Source organism: Macaca mulatta, chromosome 6 (genome assembly GCF_049350105.2).
Source record: "Macaca mulatta isolate MMU2019108-1 chromosome 6, T2T-MMU8v2.0, whole genome shotgun sequence".
NCBI lineage: Eukaryota > Metazoa > Chordata > Mammalia > Primates > Cercopithecidae > Macaca > Macaca mulatta.
Window position 1 is genome coordinate 146,660,479 of NC_133411.1, and position 22,515 is coordinate 146,682,993.

Sequence of the window (22,515 nt, forward strand, 5' to 3'; positions counted from 1 at the left end):
GGGCTTTGCTACCCCTAGAGAATTATCCATATTAAGAACTTGCATTAATATTCTGGGTTCTGTTTCATTTTTTAGGGTCTCAAGAGCATGCTCAAGTCATTCACGTGTTTCCATCAAATACAGACACAGATCAGGGAAGATTAAACCCTACTAATTTCTCATCAGATGCCTCAGAACAAAGTGCCTTCCAAGAACTAATGGTCAAAATATCCACCCACAAGACAAATAAGCTTATAAAATCTCTTCTTACAATCCTGACATAATGGAAGTTTCCCTAAACCACCCAGCATCTAATACAACCAGCACAAAGAACAACTCAGCATTTTTTTACTTTGAGTCCTGTCAACCCCCTTCTCCAGCTTTACTCCTATTACTTATAGCCTATACTGTGGTCTTAATTGGGGGCCTTTTTGGAAACCTCTCTCTCGTCATCATCATCTTTAAGAAGCACAGAAAAGCTTAGAATTTCACCAGCATACTGATTATCAATCTCTCCCTCTCTGATATCTTGGTGTGTGTCATATGCATCCCTTTTACCATCATCTACACTCTGATGGACCACTAGATATTTGGGGATACCATGTGCAAACTCACATCCTATGTGCAGAGTGTCTCAATCTCTGTGTCCATATTCTCACTTGTACTCATTGCTGTCGAAAGATATCAGCTAATTGTGAACCCCCGTGGCTGGAAGCCCAGTGTGACTCATGCCTACTGGAGCATCACACTGATTTGGCTGTTTTCCCTTCTGCTGTCTATTCCCTTCTTCCTGTCCTACCACCTCACTGATGAGCCCTTCCGCAACCTAGAACAAACCTCCCCTGTATCTATCAAATTTGAACTGCAGCTTATTTGTATGTTAAAAATGTAACTGTAAGCTGGACTCAGCAACCTACACCTGTCTTCCCAGCCCTTTGGGAGGCCAAGGTGGGAGGATCACTTTTGCTCAGAAGTTGAAGACCGGCCTGAGCAACACAGTGAGACTCCATCTCTACTAAAAATACAAAAAATTAGCCAGGTGTGGTCATGCATACCTGTAGTCCCAGCTACTCAGATGAGAGGATCACCTGAGCCTGGGAGATCGAGGCTGCAGTGAGTCATGATCACACCACTGCACTCCAACCTGGGTGACAGAGTGAGACCCTGTCTCAAAAAAAAAAAAAAAAAAAAAAGTAACTATTTTCTTTTGAATAAAAAGTAGTATTTCTGTGAACACCTGTGATTTTTCTATTGTGCTTTTTCTTGCACATTAGCTTTCACATTTTCCTCTCCTGAAAATCTCTTTCTCTCTTCCTCCTTCCCTTCTTCCCTTATTCTCTCTTTATTCATTCTCTTCAGGATTTCTCTTCTCTGTTTTGTCATTTTGGAATAAAGAACAACAAAAGCACTGCAGAACACACAAACGAAATAAAATCTAACCATCTCATGGCAGTAGCTGTAAATGTTACTTTACTTACTTGGTAAAGAAATGCCGATTCTAGGCTGGGCATGGTGGCTCACGCCTGTAATCCTAGCACTTTGGGAGGCCAAGGTGGGCAGATCCCTTGAGGTCAGGAGTTCGCACCAGCCTGACCAAAATGGTGAAACCCCATCTCTACTAAAAATACAAAAATTAGCCACGTGTGGTGGTGAGCACCTGTAATCCCAGCTACTCAGGAGGCTGAGGCAGAAGAATCCCTTGAACTGAGGAGGCAGAGGTTGCAGTGAGTGGACATCGTGCCACTGAACTCCAGCCTGGTCAACAGGGCAAGACTCCATCTCAAAAACAAAAAGAAAAGAAAAGAAATATGATTCTAGTTGCCATTACTAAAATGATTCTGATCAAACCACTTGATGTGGTTTTGATGTGTGTCTCCTCCAAATCTCACATTGGAAAGTGATCCCCAATGCTGAAGGTGGGGCCTGACGGGAGGTGTTGGATCATGGGGGCAGATCCCTCATGAATGGCTTAGTGCCACTGCCTTAGTGATGAGTGAGTTCTCACTCTGTTAGTTCAGATGAGCTGGTTGTCTACGGAGTCTGGCACCTCCTCCTCTCTCTTGCTTCCTCTCTCGCCATGTCATATGCCAGCTCCCCCTTCACCTTCCACTATGACTGTAAGCTTCTTGAGGCCTCACCAGAAGCTGAGCAGATGCTGGTGCTATGCCTATACAGCCTGCAGAACCACGGGCCAAATAAACCTCTTTTCTTTAAAAATTACCCAGCTTCAGGCCAGGCGTGGTGGCTCAAGCCTGTAATCCCAGCACTTTGGGAGGCCGAGACGGGCAGATCATGAGGTCAGGAGATCGAGACCATCCTGGCTAACCCGGTGAAATCCCATCTCTACTAAAAAATACAAAAAACTAGCCGGGAGAGGTGGCAGACGCCTGTAGTCCCACCTACTCGGGAGGCTGAGGCAGGAGAATGGCGTAAACCCGGGAGGCGGAGCTTGCAGTGAGCTGAGATCCAGCCACTGCACTCCAGTCTGGGGGACAGAGCAAGACTCCATCTCAAAAAAAATAAAAAATAAAAATAAATAAAAATAAAAATTTTTTTTAAAAAGGAATTCAGATATTCCTTTATAGCAACTCAGAACTAACACACCAGCAAAAGCAGGAAATGACATCAAATTCTAATATTCCTCCCTCCTCTCACCCACATACATATACCCAGTCTCCTCTAATCCCAACTTGCACCCTGAACACGCAGAAGAGATCTCCTGTATATGACTAAATAGTATGGTGTTCTTTCCTCGATAAGAGCAATTGTCTTCCATAAAGATGTTTTGTTTTTTCTTTTCAACTTTTCTTGAGCAAATGGTATAACTATCAATAATAGTCTTTCTTGTGTTTATGTTTACCTCAAAAAAGTAGTGAATTAAATGTATTTTTAATGCATGCCTTCACCTTTAAGGGGCTTACATTCTGACAGGTGGGTGAACACAAGTCTATAAGCAGCTACTTCGAGAAGGTATAATGGAAACATAAACCAAATATTGTGGATAAAACTCATATATGAGAGGAAACACGGAAAGACTTCAGAAAATCAGCCTTTATTTCCTCTATTTTTGCAGTATCTGTGGATAGTTCACATCAATTTGGTCTATCATTGAGCAAACTGGTGTATGAAACAAGGTCTCACCTCCCTCTCTCCAGTTGCCAGATAAGCCTTTTAGGAGACTGGACTTTCATGTTTGCCAGATAGTCCTGGAAACAGGTTCCTCTAGCCAGCACTCCAAAAACCTCCTATCCCCCAACCTCAAATCATTTTGGATTGAGAATAATTTCTCATATCTTTAAAAGCTTCTAGAAAAGAAGACTATTAGTAGAATGAATAAGTGTTTATGTCCTCAAAGAATTAGTAAACTATCCTGAGTATGTCTGTCCAGTAAACCAGAGCTGAATGAGAAAATGCTAAAACATTCTTGCAACAAGTTCCCTAAGTTTCCTCTCTGCCTGAACAGCATAGTTCATCAGCATAATGAACAGAGTCAATCTCTATTCCTGTAAGCTTTGTTTTTTGTAGAATGATACATCAAGAAAAATATATTAAGCCCTTACTATATACTTAGCTTTGCATTTGGTATAGAAAAAGTACAAGACACAGCTTTAAAGAATTTACAACCAAGCTGAGGCTTTAAAGCATTTACAGTATACCAGGGGAGTAATTCAATGTCTTGGTTTTGAAGTCTTTCCTTCTTTTCTAATTTACTTTTTAAAATTACAGTATAGTTGACAAAAATCATATATATTTATAGTGAACAATGTGTTTTGATATATGTATAATGTTATGAAATGGTTAAATCAAGCTCATGAACATATCCATCATCTCACATACTTATCACTTTCTGTTGTGAAAACATTTAAGATCTACTCTCTTAGCAATTTTCAAGAATCCAATACATTGCTATTAACTGCAGTCACCATGAGAGACAATAGATCTCTTGTACTCATTTCTTCTGTCTGAAATTTGGAAACTTTGACCAGTATCTCCCCAGTTCCACAACCACCCCTCAGCTCCTGGTAACCACCATTCTACTCTCTGCTTCTATGAGTTCGACTTTTTAAGATTCCACATAAAACTAAGATCATGTAGTATTTGTCTTTCTGTGCCTGGCTTATTTCACTTAGCATAATGTCCTCCAGGTTCATCTATATTGTTGCAAATGACAGGATTTCCTTCTTTATAAAGCCAAATAGTATTCCATTGTGTATATAGATATATATCTGTGTATGTGTCTGTGTATGTGTGTCACATTTTTTCATTATCCATTCATCCATTGATGGACATTTAGGTTGATTCCATATCTTGGCTATTATGAATAATGCTGCAATGTACATGAGAGTACAGATATATCTCCCTGATATGCTGATTTCAATTTCTTTGGATATATACCCATGAATGGTATTGCTAGAGCACACGGTAGTTCTAATTTTAATTTTCTGAGGAACCTCCACACTGTTTTCCACAATGGCTGTACTAATTTACATTCCCATCAACACGTACACAAGGGTGCCAAAGGCTTCCCTTCAGGCTAGGTTGAAAGCTGACTAAAGGAAAGTTAAGGGTAACTGAAGGCAGAGTTAATATCAAAGGAGGACTCAACTTACCTTTATACCCATAAGTGAGAATATACTGAGAGAAGAGGAAGCATCCTAGATGAAAGGAGAAGAGGGGAGTATTTCAAGATTGATTATTTCCAGGAATCCCTAAAATCCTTCCTGAAGTCACCCACGCAACAAATGTGATCATGCAATAAATTGAAGAAAGAAGAAGACGAATATTTCCAGTTGGATAAGGGAGGCAAGACAGGTCTCTCTCTCCTGTTTCTGCGCCCAAATCAAGCTCCTTGTTAGGCTGGGATAGTGTTTCCCCTGAGGAATGAAAAGATGTGTGATGGGGCCGGACACAGTGGCTCACGCCTGTAATCCCAGCATTTTGGGAGGCCGAGGTGGGCAGATCATGAGGTCAGGAGATCGAGACCATCCTGGCTAACATGGTGAAACCCCGTCTCTACTAAAAATCCAAAAAATTAGCCGGACGTGGTGGTGGGCGCCTGTAGTCCCAGCTATATGGGAGGCTGAGGCAGGAGAATTGCTTGAACCTGGGAGGCGGAGCGTGCAGTGAGCCGAGATCGCGCCACTGCACTCCAGCCTGGGTGACAGAGCGAGACTCCACCTCAAAAAAAAAAAAAAAGAAAGAAAGAAAAGATGTGTGATGTTAGTGACAGAAGCATATCTGTTGCATCTGGTCATTGACTGTTTCCTGCTATTCTCTATTTTAGGTAAATAACCCTGTTCTCAGTTAGACTGTGAACTTTCAAAGACCAGTGCTAGGCATGGAAAAAGAATTTAATACATATAGATCTCGAAAGTTACTTCTTTAAAAACCAAGTTAGGGTCAGGCACAGTGGCTCACACCTGTAATCTCAGCACTTTGGGAGGCCAAGGCAGGAGGATCCCTTGAACCAGGAGTTTGAGATCAGCCTGGACAACAGAGCAAGACCCTGTCTCTACAAAAACAATTTAAAAATTAGCTGGGCATGATGGCATGCACCTAGCTAACCAGGAGGCTGAGGCAGGAGGCTGAGGCAGGAGGATTAAGCCCAGGAGTTCGGGATTACAGTGAGCTATGATCATGCCACTGCACTCCAGCCTGGGCAACAGAGCAAGACCCTATCTTTAAAAAAAGAAAACGAGAAACAAGTCAGGCAGTCATTACTTACTTATTAAATGCCGGAATGTTTTCAAACCTATGTTCCATTAATTATCGAATGAGAACATAAAGAAATAATCCTAATTACACAGGGATTATAGTACCGTCAATAAGTCATGAAATTCTGAGACTTGAAGATTCCACTTAAACATTTCTCAACAACATTCTCTTAATTCCCCAGGGCTATTAGGATCCCCTAGTCACTGCTCCCACACGCTATGTATACCTACCATGCAGTACCAGGAAGACCTGTTTACATGTGTGCCTTCAAGGAACATGCATTCCTCAAAGGCAGGACTTGTACCTTATTTACTGTAGTAGCTCCAGTGCCAAGTACAGCATCTGACACAAAGTAGGTGAACTCAACAGATACTTGTAAACTGTAGGTGTAGAATAACATCTGGGATGACAAATCTTTGCTTGAAATTGGTGTGTGGATCTGAATAGTAAATGAGGACTATACCCTCTAGATTTAGTATCTGAAGAAGCAGAAAGCTAAATTTCCATCTGAAATATAAGAGCTCAGGATACCTACACTGGCAGGAGGACAAATAAAAACACACATTGGTCACAAGGAAGCTCAAGGGCAAGGTGGACTTTTATAGCTCAAATGTCATTTGCCAATAAGAGTTGTGCCAACAAGATAGCTGAACAAGTCCTAGGACTCGAAGAAAATGCTCTATTAACTTTTAATTAATTGCCTTGACAGGTTCTTGGAACAGCTTTTAGAAACAAAAGGCCTTCCAGGGCAACCAGCCTCCAGGAGAGCAGGCCCCATTATGATTCTATTAGAAGAACCAGATTCTCTCTAAAAGGCCAATGCAGGGCAGAACTTTATCCTTGTCAGTGAGCCAAATCCTTCTCTATTAAGGGAACATACAGCCTAAAAGTAAAAGCTATTGAGTTATTGATTTGGAGGCCATTTTCTACATCCTGGAGTCTCCAAAGATGCTTTCTGCTTTTCTACAGCAGCAGTGTCCCTTTCTTCTGGACACTGTCACTAGATAGCCTGGTTTCCTAATAATTCTAGTTATAAACCCTTCCAATTTTCTATGACATTTCTCAACAACAAAGACAAATATTTTAATTTATGTGTGTGTGCACACGCATGCACATGTGCATAACACTCAGGAAAATGTCTGAAAGAAAGTATCCCAGAGCATTAACAGTGTTTATCCCCAGGTGATGTGATAAGACTTTTGGGTAATGTGTCTTTATGTCTTTATTTCTTTCCTACTTGTTCCAGCTTGCTGCCTTTTTTTTTTTTTTTTTTAAGGTAAAACTCAATCAGTACTATTGATTTTCTAATTATTTGTTGCTGGTATATTAAAATACCAGCAATTTTTATGCTGACTTGTATTCTGAGCTCTTGCTAAATTCATTTACTAATTCTAATGATTCACCTGTAGCTTCTTTTGAATTTTCTGTGGACATAATCATGTTGGGTTGTTTGTCGTTTTTTTTGGTTTTTTTTTTTTTTTTTTTTTTGAGACAGGGTCTCACTTTGTCACCCAGGCTGGAGTGCAGTGGTGCAATCACAGTTCACTAAAGCCTCAACCTTCCAGGACTCTGGTGATCCTCCCACCTCAGCCTCCAGAGTAGCTGGGACTACAAATGTGTGCCACCATGCCCAGCTAATTTTTGAATTTTTGCAGAAATGGGGTTTCACCATGTTGCCCAGGCTGGTCTCAAATTCCTGGGCTCAAGTGATCTGCCACCTCGGACTCCCAAAGTGCTGGGATTACAGGTGTGAGCCGCTGTGCTCGGCCTTGTGTGTGAATAATGACAATTTTATATTCCTTTCCTATACATATAACCTTTTATTTATTATTCTTATCTCATTGCCTAGTAGGGGTAAACAAGAAACTTCTTTGTCTAAAAATGAATGTATGTTTTTTAAATTTTACCTTTAAAGAATATTTTCACCAGATATAGAATTACAGATTGACAGTTATTTATTCCATTATTTTAAAGGTGTTATCCTATTGTCTTCCATAATTTCAGTTGGGAAACAACTCTTTTTTTTTTTTCATTCCTTCTAAGACAATGTGGCTTTTATTCACTAGCTTTAAGATTTTCTTAATATCTTTGCATCGTGGCCAGGCTCTGTGGCTCATGTCTGTAATCCCAGCACTTTGGGAGGCCGAGGCAGGCGGGTCACCTGAGGTCAGGAGTTTGAGACCAGCCTGGCCAACATGGCAAAATCCCGTCTCTACTAAAAATACAAAAAAATTAGTCAGGCATGCTGGTGGGCACCTGTAATCTCAGCTACTTGGGAGGCTGAGGCAGGAGAATTGCTTGAATTCGGGAGGCTGAGGTTGCAGTGAGCCGAGATCACGCCATTGCACTCCAGCCTGGGCAACGGGAGCAAACACCATCTCAAAAAAAAAAAAAAATCTGCACCGTGCCTTCTAAAGTCCTTCTCTCTTTCTTTTTGTCTCTTTGCTTAACTGTATTTCCTAAATATTCTACTAAGAACATACAATGCTTATATAATTTTTCTTAACGAAGGAGAAAAAAACAAAAACTTTTTTTAAAAACCTGAGAATCCAAAATGCCTGTCCATGAGGCAGTTGTGCTGCAAGGAGTCAAGAGACGTGGAATCTAGCTTGTGCTGTGGGCAAATTACCTATCCTTCCTAAGCCCCTGCTTCATTCAATCAATAAATATTTAATAAATGTCTACTATGTGCTTAAATACAATAGTGAGCAAGACTGACATAATCCCTGCCCTCATGGAGTTTACAGTCTAACAGAGATAATACTTTAAAAGTACTGTGATAAGGCCGGGCGTGGTGGCTCACGCCTGTAATCCCAGCGCTTTGGGAGGCTGAGGCAGGCGGATTACCTGAGGTCAGGAGTTCAAGACCAGCCTGGTCAACATAGTGAAACCCCATCTTTACTAAAAATACAAAAAAAAAAAAAAAAAAAAAAATAGCCAGGTGTGGCAGTGGCCACCTGTAATCCCAGCTACTTGGGAGGCTGAGGCAGGAGAATCACTTGAACCCAGGAGGCAAAGATTGTGGTGAGCTGAGATCGCGCCATTGCACTCCAGCCTGGGTGGCAAGTGAAACTCCATCTCAGAAAAAAAAAAAGAACTGTGACAAGTGCTGTAACAGAGAAACTATAACATTATGAAGGTACTTAGGAGGAATTAACCTACTCAGGGGACAATGGGGACAGGAAGTAGATAAGAAAAACTTCTTGGAAGAAATAATTTTTAAACTGATATCCAAAGGATTAGGACTTAGCCAGGCAGAAATGAGGCTAGTTTTCTCTTAGTTGCTTTGTAATTCTGTGATTCTATGTTCCAACCTTCGTTACTGTTACTGTATCAGAATCCAAAGGAACATCACTTAACAGGTCCCTCCATTCATTAACTTAATCCTAAAAACACTCTTGTAAATAAGTAATGCTATTCCAATCTACAAATTTTAAAACTGTTAATTAAGCAAGTTGCCTGAAGTCACACAGTGGTGAATTCTGATCTGTCCAGCTTCAAATTCCATCCTCTTTCATTCATTGTTCAACTATCATTTACTGAGTACCCGCCAAGTTATCTGCCTGACACTGCGGAAAAAGAGAACAGTTAAGATTGGATCCCTGCTCTTGATGAATGCACTTCCTGAGGGGGCAATGTCACTAATCCAGACAATTACAACATGGTTAGGTATTTAGAAAGAGGCAGAGTAGGACTATGCCTTTTCATCAGAATCTAATTCCCTAGCTTCTCCAAAAAATCCAGGAGGTACGTATATGGTCACTGAGAAAGACTAGACAGATTGATAAATTTGCAAACCTATAGCTCAAATCCAGCATCCCTGACTGGCCTTGAGCAACAGTTCTGTCTGCTATCTACCATACCATTAAGCCAGTCTCTTCAGGTGAGGATCTTCCAGAGGAATGGGTATCCAAATGGCATGCAATCATCTTATTACACAGAATAAACAGGCTTTCAGCCTTCCCAAACTGATGAGGAACTTCAGCATTCACCTCACGGACTCTTAGAAAGACATATATAAGCTAATCACGCCTGCCATAACCTTGGAGCATTTCATGGACATTTTCAGATAAAGCCCCTCCTCACCCATATGGCTTCAAAAAATACCCTGTCTCTGATTAAAAGGAATTGAGAGACGTATGAAACCAGGATTTCCGAGTTGTTCCCGGAAGAGCTTCAGCCAGGAGCTTTCACTAGCAGATGTTAAATCTGATTTTAGAGCCTAATGAAAATGCTGGGCTTCTAGCTTCGTGGAATGAGTCTGAGATATGATTTCTAAGTCAATAACTGAGTGGAAACTTGATCTACGGTATTATGTGAAGGTTCCTCAATTCTTCTATAGAACAACTAGTGGGAAACAGTTCATATGCTTACGCATCCTTCTGAGAGGCCACGAGGAGCATCCACTTACTCATACATTTAGAACTACAACAAAACTGCCACTGGCGTTGGAGAGATGGGGACTATCAATGTCTCTGGAAGCCAGGAGTCCAAGGACTCTCATCCCAACTCTTCCCATGGTCTCACTGTGCTGCCCTAAGCATGCCACTTAACCCCTCTGTGTTTCAGCTCTGCCACACTGTCCCTCCAGTCCTTGGGTCCCCTCAGTGCATGTATACAAAGTCTATTCCTGTTGCCCAGCCCTTCTCTAATTCTACATATACCACTCTGCTTCCTGGCCACAAACTTGTTGCTAACAAAACTGTGAGCATCTCACTAGATTCAGGACTTTATATCTTTTGACTCTCCCTAAGTGTACACTAACAGGCCAAATCTACTTGCTGAGTAAAGAAAAGATTCCCTGAGACTTCTTATTGGTGACAGAAGATTCAACCTTTAAAAATTACCCAAATTCGGGCCCGGTGCGGTGGCTCACATCCGTAATCCCAGCACTCTGGGAGGCCAAGGCGGGCGGATCATGAGGTCAGGAGATCGAGACTACGGTGAAACCCCGTCTCTACTAAAAATACAAAAACTTAGCCGGGCGCAGTGGCGGGTGCCTCTAGTCCCAGCTACTCGGGAGGCTGAGGCAGGAGAATGGCGTGAACCTGGGAGGTGGAGCTTGCAGTGAGCTGAGATCGCGCCATTGCACTCCAGCCTGGGCAACAGAGCGAGACTCTGTCTCAAAAAAACAAAAATTATCCAAATTCCCCAACTCCTAATGTATAAAAGGACTGAGAATCCCTTTGATCTATTCATCTTGCTGGAATAAGGAAATAAAAGATTAACATACAAGAAAGAAAAATAAAACATCTATTACTTATCTTCTCATGACTTCACATACATACAGTATCTGTTTTCTTACAAAGTTGTAAACAGTATCACCATTTACAATTATTAAGACCTCCATAATAATTCATCAAGTAGATATACCATCTTTTACTAACCATTCCTTGGTCAGATGTTTAGAATACCTTAAAACGTTTCCAAATTATAATATAAATAACACTGTGATGAACACCTTTATCCATAAAACTGTGACTGTATTTTGGATTATTTCCTGAGGTTAGATATCCAAAAGTGGATCTGCCAGATCATTGGTAATGAACATTTTTATTACACCTCATATGTATTACAAATTTTATGATTAATTCTTAAATATTTTTCAGCTGCAAGATACAATTCTATTGCTAAAATATGGGATCCTCTTAGTCCAAATGTTTTGTTAAGTAGGCAGGATAGTATAAAAGAAAACAGACTCTAGAATCACACTGTCTGGGTTCAACTCCCAGTTCTATCATTTGGTAGATGTATGGACTTAAACAAGTTACTAAATTTTCCTAAGACAATATACATAAAGCACACGGTCTGGCATATAAAAAGGGGTCAATAAATGTTAATCATTATTATTGCCTTTAGATTACAAAAAAAAAGATAGATCCTATTTTAAAAAGCCAAGAATATCCTCAAATAATGGAGTAAGAATGAACATAAAACAAAAGACAAAATAATACTCTCGTACTTACATCATAAGCAGGTTCATTTATGGTGAATACTATCTACATCACTGTGGTTATTAGTTACATATAAATAAATACCACTTTATTGAGTGTCTACTCTCTTTAAAACCTTTACATACACTGTCTCATTTAATCCTCTTAACAACCCTCTATGGTGATGATAATAATAACACCAAAAATAACAGCTAATGTTTACCAAGTGCTTATTCATGCATAGTCATGAAGTAGGACTTTTCATTTGATTATTACCCTCATTATACAGACATAACTGAGTTACACAGAGGCTAAATAGCTTGTCAAAGCTTACACAGCTAACAAGGTAGGTCTTATTACTACCATTTTATAAGAAAACTGGAACCTATGAAAATTACCTGTAAAAGTAAGTAACTGGGGCAGGCTTTGAACCAGCATCTGTTGGACTCTCAAGTCCATATGCTTTTATTTCTGTTACTCTGCCACCTTATGTGGATTATCAACACCAAATAGTTAAGGCTGGCTTCCCTCATTCTTACCTTCCTTTGCCATAAGCCAGTATGTACTGACAATAGTCTCGTTTGAACATTTGCCTCTGAGGAGAATATAATCAGGAAGGCAAGTCTGATGCAAAACTCCATATTCTGAAATGCAACCCTTAACACAATGTACCATGGATTCTCTCTCCTGAGGTGTCTGTTGCACTCCATCTAGCGTACATGCCTTTCAGATACTTGGTGGTTCCTAATAAGGTACCCCAATCAGTTTCTTAATCAAGGCAACACTTCAAAAGATTTTCAGATGAATGCTACAGACAGGTTTCCTATTTCCCTCTGTCTCAGAAGGCCCTCAAAATCCCCTCCACTGAAAGAAACAAAGCCGCTTCAAGCCTCTCAAAACATCTTGAAAATACATTTTCAAAAGGACTGCACCCGTAGGAAGAAACCTAAACTGAAGTCTTATTTCTCAAATGAACTAATTGTTTAATATTGCACAAATTATGTCCCTTCTTGTGCCTCTTCAAAAGTGGAGAAAGTGTCCCGAGATTCTAGTTTAAAAAATGGGGCTCCTGACTGGGTGTGGTGGTTCACGGCTGTAATCCCAGCACTTGGGGGGGCTGAGGCAGGCAGATTAAGAGGTCAGGAGATCGAGACCATCCTGGCTAACATGGTGAAACCCCGTCTCTACTAAAAATACAAAAAATTAGCCGGGCGTGTTGGCAGGCGCCTGTAGTCCCAGCTACTCGGGAGGCTGAGGCAAGACAACGGCGTGAACCTGGGAGGCGGAGCTTGCAGTGAGCCAAGATCTCGCTACTGTGCCACTGCACTCCAGCCTGGGCAACAGAGCGAGACTTCGTCTCAAAAAAAAAAAAGAGATGGGGGAGTCCTTTGGGGAAGTATTTATTATTAACCAGAGGGATTTGGTGGAGTGAGAAATGTAGACAGTGGTAAAGAAATAAATCCACATAACCTTTGCAGGATAGAGCAAAGCAGCATCCAAAGGCCTTTCCTATCTTCTCCAAGATTTATCCTCCACTAAAGACGAGCAAAGATAGGATCCTGCTGCCACCTGGTGGCACTTTAGGCATCACAGAAAGAAGGGCTTACTCAATAGGGTCATGCAACCCAAATCCCCCTCAAGAAACCACAACCTCCTCCTCCCCCCTTACAATTAACTGCACAGAGCTTGACCATTCACAAAACACTTTTAACCCTATTATCTCATTTCATTCTTCCAACAACTATGGGAGGGGAAGGGGGAGGTGTGCGGGGGGAGGGGGCAGAGGGGGCGGGGTGGCAGGACTGGAGGCATAACTCCAACTCTGTTGGAAAAGCCAAAGCTCAGAGAGACTATGTGACTTGCCTAAGGTCACACAGTGAGTAGCTGACAGTACCTGAACCCACATTCCCTGATTCTAAATCAGGTGATTCATTCTCTGCTGTGTAGGGAAACGGGTAAAACTGAGGTTTAGGTATGCTCCAGGTCTAGGAATTTGAAGGAAGGAGGCTTAAGAAGAGAAAAGGCTCAATTTCTTCTGCAGACACAACTAATTGGCCACAGGCCACAACCAGGCCGCTTAGAAAAAGGTCTACATAGTCGACTTGTCTCTAGAAAAAGGTACGTAGATAGCCTCGGTTCCTGTCTTCCTTCTCGGTTTGCACATTCTCAGTTAACATCTCTAGGTCTCTCCAGCTGCTCTCCCTCCCTCTACTTTCCAGCCCTAGCCTACCCATAGGACACAAGGCTGATTTATGGCTAAGTGCTAAACACCAAACGGATCCCAGACAAGGGAGCCACAACATCTAGAAATCAGCAAAAACTACAGGGAGAGCTGCTATGTCCCTGGGTTAGAGCTCATAATATTTGTGGCTCAGCCCAGATTTTCCTGTAAGTTTTGGCAGAAAGCTCAGGTGGCTTGTCCCATATGGATGTCATGCACACTGAAACCCAGTAGGCAATGCTGGAGTTATGACTTACCAACTAGTACATAGGGATAGCCTAAGAATCTGAGAGTTTCCAATTTCTCCAAGGCAACCACAACTTCTTAAAGAATTGCAGCTGGGCACTGTGGCTCACACCTGTAATCCTAGCATTTTGGGAGGCCGAGGTGGAAGGATTGCTTGAGTTAAGAGTTCAAGACCTGCCTGGGCCAAAGAGTGAGATTCCGTTTCTACAAAATAGAGAAAATTAGCCAGGTGGGTGACATGCATCTATAGTCCCAGCTATGGGGGAGGCTGAGAGTGGGGAGGATCACTTGAGCCCAGTAGGTCAAGGATGCAGTGAGCTGTGATCGCACCATTGCACTCAGCCTGGGCAACAGTGAGACCCTGTCTCAAAAATAAATAAATAAAAGAAATGCAAAGCCCAAGTGCCTAAACTTTCTACAACCCACAGATCTCCCTCTCTCCCTCCCTCCCTCACTGCCTCTCTCTTTCCCTCTTTCCCTCCCTCCCTCCTTCCTTCCTTCCTTGTGAGTAGAGCACATTCACTAAATGAGTGGAGTATTGTATGGGATAAAGGTGACAAATAAGAAATAATTCCTTTGTGAAATCAGGATCTTGAAGAGATACCTGCATTCCTGTGTTCACTGCAGCATTATTCACAAGGACCAAGATATGGATATGACTTGCATGTCCATTGACAGATGAATGGATAAAGAATATGTGGTATACATGTACAATGGAATATTATTCAGCCTTTAAAAAGAATAAAATCCTGCCATTTGTGACAATATGAATGAACCTGGAGAACATTATGAAATAGGCCAAACATAGAAAGATAAATTTCATTCGCGTCTGTGTGAAGAGACCACCAAACAGGCTTTGTGTGAGCAACAAGGCTGTTTATTTCACCTGGGTACAGGCGGGCTGAGTCCGAAAAGAGAGTCAGCAAAGGGTACTGGGATTATCATTAGTTCTTATAGGTTTTGGGATAGGCAGTGGAGTTAGGAGCAATGTTTTGCGGGCAGGGGGTGGATCTCAAAGTACATTCTCAAGGGTAGGGAGAATTACAAAGAACCTTCTTAAGGGTGGGGGAGATTACAAAATACATTGATCAGTTAGGGTGGGGCAGAAACAAATCACAATGGTGGAATGTCATCATTTAAGGCTATTTTCACTTCTTTTGTGGATCTTCAGTTGCTTCAGGCCATCTGGATGTATACATGCAGGTCACAAGGGATATGATGGCTTAGCTTCGGCTTAGAGGCCTGACATTCCTATCTTCTTATATTAATAAAAATAATAATAATGGTAAAGTGTTAGGGCAGCAAAAATTTTTAGGGGTGGTATGGAGAGATAATGGGTGATGTTTCTCAGGGCTGCTTCAAGCAGGATCAGGGGCGACATGCGAACCTAGAGTGGGAGACATTAAGCTGAAAAAAGACTTTGTGGTAAGGGGTGATATTGTGGGGTTGTTAGAAGGAGCATTTGTTGTATAGAATTATTGGTGATGGCCTTGATGAGGTTTTGTATGAATTGAGAAACTAAATGAAAGACACAAGATTCAAATAAAAGAAGGAGAAAAATAGGTATTAAAGGACTAAGAATTGGGAGTACCCAGGACATCCAATTAGAGAGTGTCCAAGGGGGTTCAATAATGTTCAACATTATTGTTTGCTTGGTTGGTGAGTTTTTGGGCTCCATCCTTGAGTTTATGTTGTCATATACCAGGCCAGATTGATTAAGGTAAGAACAACACTCTCCATTTAAAAATATACAGAGTCCTCTTTTTTTAGCAGTGAGTAAGTCGAGGCCTCGGCAATTTTGGAGGAAAGAGAAATGCAAAGCCAGCAACTGTTTGTTAAAGAAGGATTAGAAATGGCTAGGAGAGAGTGAGATTGATAGTGTGGTGGAGATAGCTGGGGAGAGGTAGAGGGTGGCATAAGAACGGGAACCAGAATAAGAGTGAGTATAAAAGTAAAGAATAGGACTTCATCAGGGTGAAAGTATTGGAGGGTACCTTGCCACTGAAGATCCACTTCAAGAGAGACTTAAGGGTGGCGATTTACATCCAGGAGTCACTAAATACCAAGAGCCTGAGAAACTGCTTGGGTGATTTGACTAATAAAGGCCAGTCCGTTATCAGACTGCATAGAGGTGGGAAGGCCAAACCGAGGAATTACATCTGACAAAAGGGAAGAAATGGCCGCAGTGGCCTTCTCAGACCCTGTGGGAAAGGTCTCTACCTATCCAGTGAAAGTGTCTACCCAGACCAAGAGGTATTTTAGTTTCCTGACTCAGGGCATGTGAGTAAAGTCAATTTGTCAGTCCTGGGCAGGGGCAAATCCCCAAGCTTGATGTGTAGGGAAGGGAGGGGGCCTGAACAATTCCTGAGTAGTAGTAGAATAGCAGATGGAACAACTGAGAAGTGATTTCCTTGAGGACAGATTTCCACAATGGAAAGGAAATGAGAGGTTCTAAGAGGCAGGCTAGCAGCTTGTAACCTACATGGAAGAGATTATGAAATGACGACAGAATAGAATGGGCCTGTGAGGCTGGAAGGAGATATTTTTCTTGGTCTAAGAACCATTTGCCTTGTGTGGGAAGAGATTGATAGGTGGAAGTTTCAGTGGGGGAGTAAATGGGAGTGACCAGATGAGAAGGAGAAAAACTGCCATGAGGGATAGAAGCTGGAAGCTAGCTGCTTTTTTAGCTACCTTATCAGCATAAGTGTTGCCTTGAGCAGTGGGATCTGATGCCTTTTAATGGCCCTTGCAGTGAATGACTCCAGCTTCCTTTGGAAGTAAAGCGGCCTTGAGAATAGTTTTTATTAAAGAGGCATTAATGATGGAGGACCCTTGCATGGTGAGAAAACCTCTTTCTGCCCATATAACAGCATGGTGGTGCAGGATATGGAAGGCATATTTAGAGTCAGTATAAATATTTAATTTTATTGATGCGTAGTCCCTTTGCAAGAGTGAGGGCCCGAGGCAATGAGTTCAGCTTGCTGAGAGGTAGTGGAGGGCGGCAGAGTGGTAGCCTCAATGATAGATGTGGAAGATACTATAGCATAGACTGCCTTTGCTGGTGTGTGGCAGTTAGGCCTGGTGGAACTGCCATCAATAAACCAAGTATGATCAGGGTGAGGAACAGGAAAGAAGGAAATACAGGGAAATTGAGTGAATGCCAGGTGGATTAGAGAGATACAGTCATGAGGCTCAGGTGTGGTATCAGGAATAATGTGGGGGGCTAGCCTAAAACAGTAAGGTTAAGTTGTTTGGACAGAAAGGCTACAGGACGTAGTCCCGGCTCTTGTGTAAGAATTTTGACTGCACAGCCCTGTACTTTGGCTGTGTGTAATGAAACACACTGGCTTTTCCTTTTTAGGGAAAGCCAGTGTGGGGGCAGCCTCTAGGGCTGTTTTTAAGGAGCAGAAAGAGGAGTGGCAAAAGGATTTAGGATCTATGGGGTCAGCTAGGTTTGTGTTTGTGAGTTTACATAATGGTTTAGTCAGGTTCCAAAGGTGGAAGTACCTAACCACACCTAGGAAGGAAAGGAGTAGTTGTTTTGTAGAAGGGGTTCAGGTTTGGGAGATTAGCTGGACACAATCGGCAGGGAGAGCACGTGTGTTTTCATAAAGAATTATGCCGAGACAGGTAACAGATGAGGAAGAAATTTGGGCTTGACTGAAGTAATGGGGGCTGTCCACGAAGCCTTGCGGTAGTACAGCCCAGGTAATTTGCTCAGCCTGATGGGTGTCAGGGTCAATCCAAGTGAAAGCAAAGAGAGGCCGGGATGAAGGGTACAAAGGAATAGTAAAGAAAGCATGTTTGAGATCCAGAACAGAATAATGGGTTATGGAGGGAGGTACTAGGGATAGGAGAGAATATGCATTTGGCACCACGGGGTGGATAGGCAAGACAATTTGGTTGATAAGGTGCAGATCCTGAACTAACCTGTAAGGCTTGTCCGGTTTTTGGACAGGTAAGATGGGGGAACTGTAAGGAGACTTTATAGGCTTTAAAAGGCCATGCTGTAACAGGCGAGTGAAAACAGGCTTTAATCCTTTTAAAGCGTGCTGCGGGATGGGATATTGGCGTTGAGCGGGGTAAGGGTGATTAGGTTTTAATGGGATAGTAAGGGGTGCATGATCGGTCGCCAAGGAGGGAGTAGAGGCGTCCTATACTGGTGGTTTAAGGTGGGGAGATACAAAGGGAGGATGTGAAGGAGGCTTTCAACTGGGGAAAAAGGTGGCAATGAGGTGTGGTTGTAGCCCAGGAATAGTCAGGGAAGCAAATAATTTAGTTAAAATGCCTGGACCTAATAAGGGAACTGGGCAGGTGGAGATAACTAAAAAGGAGTGCTTAGAAGAGTATTGTCCAAGTTGCCACCAGACTTGGGGAGTTTTAAGGGGTTTAGAAGCCTGGCCATCAACACCCACAACAGTTATGGAGGCAAAGGAAACAGGCCCTTGAAAAGAAGGTAATGTGGAGTGGGTAGCCTCTGTATTGATTAAGAAGGGGACGGACTTACCTTCCACTGTAAGAGTTACCCAAAGCATCTGTGATGGTCCAAGAGGCTTCCAAGATGATCGGGCAGTGTCAGTCTTCAGCTGCTAAGCCAAGAAGATCTGGGAAGGAGTCAGTCAGAGAGCCCTGGGCCGGAGTTCCAGGGGCTCTGGGAGTGGTTGCCAGGTGAGTTGAACAGTCCAATTTTTAGTGGGGTCCTGCACAGATGGGACACGGCTTAGGAGGAATCCCGGGCTGCAGGCATTCCTTGGCCCAGTGGCCAAATTTCCGGCACCTGTAGCAAGCTCCTGGGGGAGGAGGTTCTGGAGGAACCCCTGGCAGCTGCAGTTCAGGCATTTGGAGTTCTTGTGTGCTGGAGATGTGGCTGAGTTCTGTCTCACAGTGGAGGCAAGGAATTGCAACTCAGAAATACATTGCTACTTGACTGCCTCTATTCTATTAGTGTACACCTTGAAGGCGAGGTTAATTAAGTCCTGTTGTGGGGTTTGAGGGCCAGAATTCAATTTTTGGAGCTTTATTTAATGTCGGGAGCAGATTGGGTAATAAAATGCAAATTGAGGATAAGACAGCCTTGTGACCTTTCAGGGTCTAGGGCTGTAAAGCATCTCAGGGTTGCTGCCAAATGGGCTATGAACTGGGCTGGGTTTTTATATTTGATGAAAAAGAGCCTAAACACTAACTGATTTGGGAGATGTTGGACAAAGAAAAAGGAGCATTAACCTTGACTATGCCTTTAGCTCCAGCCACCTTCTTAAGAGGAAATAGCTGGGTAGGTGGGGGAGGGCTAGTCACGGAATGAAACTGTAAGCTGGACCGGGTGTGAGGAGGGGAGGTGATAAAAGGATTATAGGGTAGGGGAGCAGAGGCTGAGGAAAAATTGGGACCTAGCTCAGCCTGGCGAGGAGCAACCTGGGGAGGAGGGGAGAGGTCAGATGGGTCCACAGAAAAGGAAGATTCAAAAGACTCAGAGACGCTTGGGGTTGGGACTGAAGGGACAGGCAGGAGGGAAAGGAGGAGGATTTGGGAGGAATCGCATTGGGAGCAGAGACTAGGGAGGGAACGAAGTGTGAAAAATGCCTGGATGTAATGCACCTCAGACCATTTGCCCATTTTACTACAAAAATTATGTAGGTCTTGTAGGATAGAGGAACCGAAAGTGCTGTTTTCTGGCCATTTAGAGCCAATTGTCAAGTTTGTATTGGGGCCAAGCAGAGTTGCAGAAGAAAATAAGGCATTCAGGTTTTAGGTCAGGTGTGAGTTGAAGAGGTTTTAAGTTTTTGAGAACACAGGCTAAGGGAGAAGAGGGAGGAACGGAAGGTTGCCCATAGTGAAGGAGGCAAGCCCAGAGAAAAGAGAGAGTAGAGACAGAGAGAGAAGAGCTTAGGGGGTTCTTGCCCTCCAGAAAAGCGGAGAAGGGCTAGAGACACAGAAAGAAGGGGTCAGGGGGTTCTTGCCCCCCAGAAAAGCGGAGAAGGGATAGAGACCTGGAGAGAAGGGGTCGGGGGGGGGGTTCTTGCCCCCCCAGAGAAGCAGGGAAGGGGTAGAGACACAGAGAGAAGGGGTTGGGGGGGTTTTGCCCCCCAGAAAATCCATACTTGCCGCTAAGGGTGAAGGACCAAGGCAGGCATCCCCGCGTGGTCAGACACCTCTGAAATGTGCGTGAATAATCAGGCAGGCATCCCCGCATGATTAAACACCAAAGGAAGACTGTCTTCCCAAGTCCGTGACCAGCGCCAGAATTTTGGGTCCACGGATAAAACGCGTCTCCTTTGTCTCTACCAGAAAAGGAAAGGAACTGAAATTAAGGGAGAGATTGAAGTGTGGCGCCAAGACTGAAAAGAGAAACAGGTTGAGGGATAGTGAGAGAGGTTGGAGAAGAGAGTAAAAAAAGGCCACTTACTGGATTTAAAATTAGTGAGATGTTCCTTGGGCTGGTCGGTCTGAGGACCAGATATGTAGGTGGATCTTTCTCACGGAGCAAAGAGCAGGAGGACAGGGGATTGATCTCCCAAGGGAGGTCCCCAGATCCAAGACACGGCACTAAAATTTCACTTGCATCCATGTGAAGAGACCACCAAATAGGCTTTGTGTAAGCAACAGGCTGTTTATTTCACCTGGGTGCAGGCGGGCTGAGTCCAAAAAAAGAGTCAGCGAAGGGTACTGGGATTATCATTAGTTCTTATAGGTTTTGGGATAGGCAGTGGAGTTAGGAGCAATGTTTTGCGGGCAGGGGGTGGATCTCAAAGTACATTCTCAAGGGTGGGGAGAATTACAAAGAACCTTCTTAAGGGTGGGGGAGATTACAAAGTACATTGATCAGTTAGGGTGGGGCAGAAACAAATCACAGTGGTGGATGGTCATCATTTAAGGCTATTTTCACTTCTTTTGTGGATCTTCAGTTGCTTCAGGCCATCTGGATGTATATGTGCAGGTCACAAGGGATATGATGGCTTAGCTTGGGCTTAGAGGCCTGACAATAAATACTGTATGATGTCACTTATATGTGGAATCTAAAATAGTTAATTCATAGAATTTACCACGGACTGAGGGAAAGAGGATATGAGAACATGTTGGTCAAAAGGTAGAAAGTTTCAGTTATGCAAGATGAATAAATTCTGGAGAGTTAATGTATGGCATGGTGACTATTAGTAACAATGTTACACTATATACTTAAAATTTGTTGTTGATCCTAAGTATTCTCACACAAAAGGTATTCTCACACACACACAAAAGGTAACTATGATGGATTGGTTAATTACCCTGATTGTGGTGATTATTTCACAATATGTATATCAAATCAAGTTGTATAATTTAAATATATATAATTTTTATTATTTTTTTCTTTTGTTATCTTTTTTAAGAGATAGAGTCTCACTCTGTTCACCCAGGCTGGAGTGCAGTGGCTCAATAATAGCTCACTGCAGCCTCAAACTCCTGGGCTCAAGTGATCCTCCCACCTCGATCTCCGGAGTGGGTGGAAGTACAGGCATACATCACCATGCCTGGTTTATACAATTTTTCAAAAAAGAAATAATTCCTTTGATTAAAACTGTGTTGCCTAATGGCAAATGGGGAAATGGGGGGAAAAAAAGTTATAAATGGATGTGAGATATAAACATTAAGTGCTTGGGGGTTAAGAAAAAAAAATAAGATTCCTTCTGGTTTGGGAGTTAGGGGACAAAAGTGGATTTTAAAAAAAGCTATTTCATGGATGTATAACATATAAAACCCTTCGGAAGTCTGCCCTCTACAAACCTTCCCTGCCTTCTCTCCTACTACTACCTTGCCCTCACCCTACCATATTCTGAACACGAGTTTTCTTTAGTAAGTTAAGGATTAAGAGTATATGTTTTGCAATCAGACAGATCTTGGTTCCAATCCTACTTCTGCCATATTAGACAACCTTGGGTAACTTTTGGAATTTCCCCCCACAAAGCCTCAGTTTGCAGATCTGTAAAGTACATATCATAAAGACAGTTATTTAAAAAGGTATTTGTGAGAGTCAATTGAGAGAATGTATGCAAAGCTTTGTGCATGAACCATAGGAAAGACGTAGCAAATAGCAACTGACATTTTTCATTATCTCTGTGTCTTTGATGATGTTTTCTTTGCCCAGTATTCTCTTCACATTCTCAGACTGTTCCACTCCTATTTCTCCTGCAGGCCCATTACAAAAGTCTTTCTTCTTGAGTGCCCTAGGTCTTGCAAACAATTCCCCCACTGAGTGCTCAGAACCTTTGTTCATACCTCCTTTACTGTATTTACATGAACTTGTATTTGTTTGTAAGTCTGTCTTTCAGGAATGTGAGGCTCCAGAGGGCAAGAGTTAGGTCTTACTCATTCTAGCACAGTATATGACCCACGGTACCACTAGAGAAGTGATCGTTAAATAAATAAGATTGTATTTGAGCTAGGCCT

At 42.6% G+C, this 22,515-nt stretch overlaps 1 protein-coding gene and 1 pseudogene across 18 annotated transcripts in view; one reads left to right on the top strand and one right to left on the bottom strand.

Annotated features, from left to right (window-relative positions):
- LOC106998958 (uncharacterized) overlaps nt 1-22,515 on the bottom strand; it is a 113,189-nt gene that overhangs the window by 24,306 nt on the left and 66,368 nt on the right. For 5 of the 18 annotated variants that reach the window (XM_078005258.1, XM_078005262.1, XM_078005263.1 and 2 more), the window contains 2 exons: nt 4,590-4,634; nt 1,637-1,758 (listed from right to left, as the gene is read on the bottom strand). The exons of 1 other annotated variant lie outside the window; for it this stretch is intronic. In XM_078005258.1, the coding sequence (XP_077861384.1) occupies nt 1,637-1,758; nt 4,590-4,634 (167 nt within the window). Of the gene's footprint in view, nt 1-1,457; nt 1,759-4,589; nt 4,635-18,601; nt 18,795-22,515 lie in introns of all 18 variants that reach the window. 12 more of the 18 variants (XM_078005251.1, XM_078005254.1, XM_078005253.1 and 9 more) reach the window with 6 other exon arrangements.
- LOC713438 (putative neuropeptide Y receptor type 6) lies at nt 131-1,010 on the top strand (annotated as a pseudogene).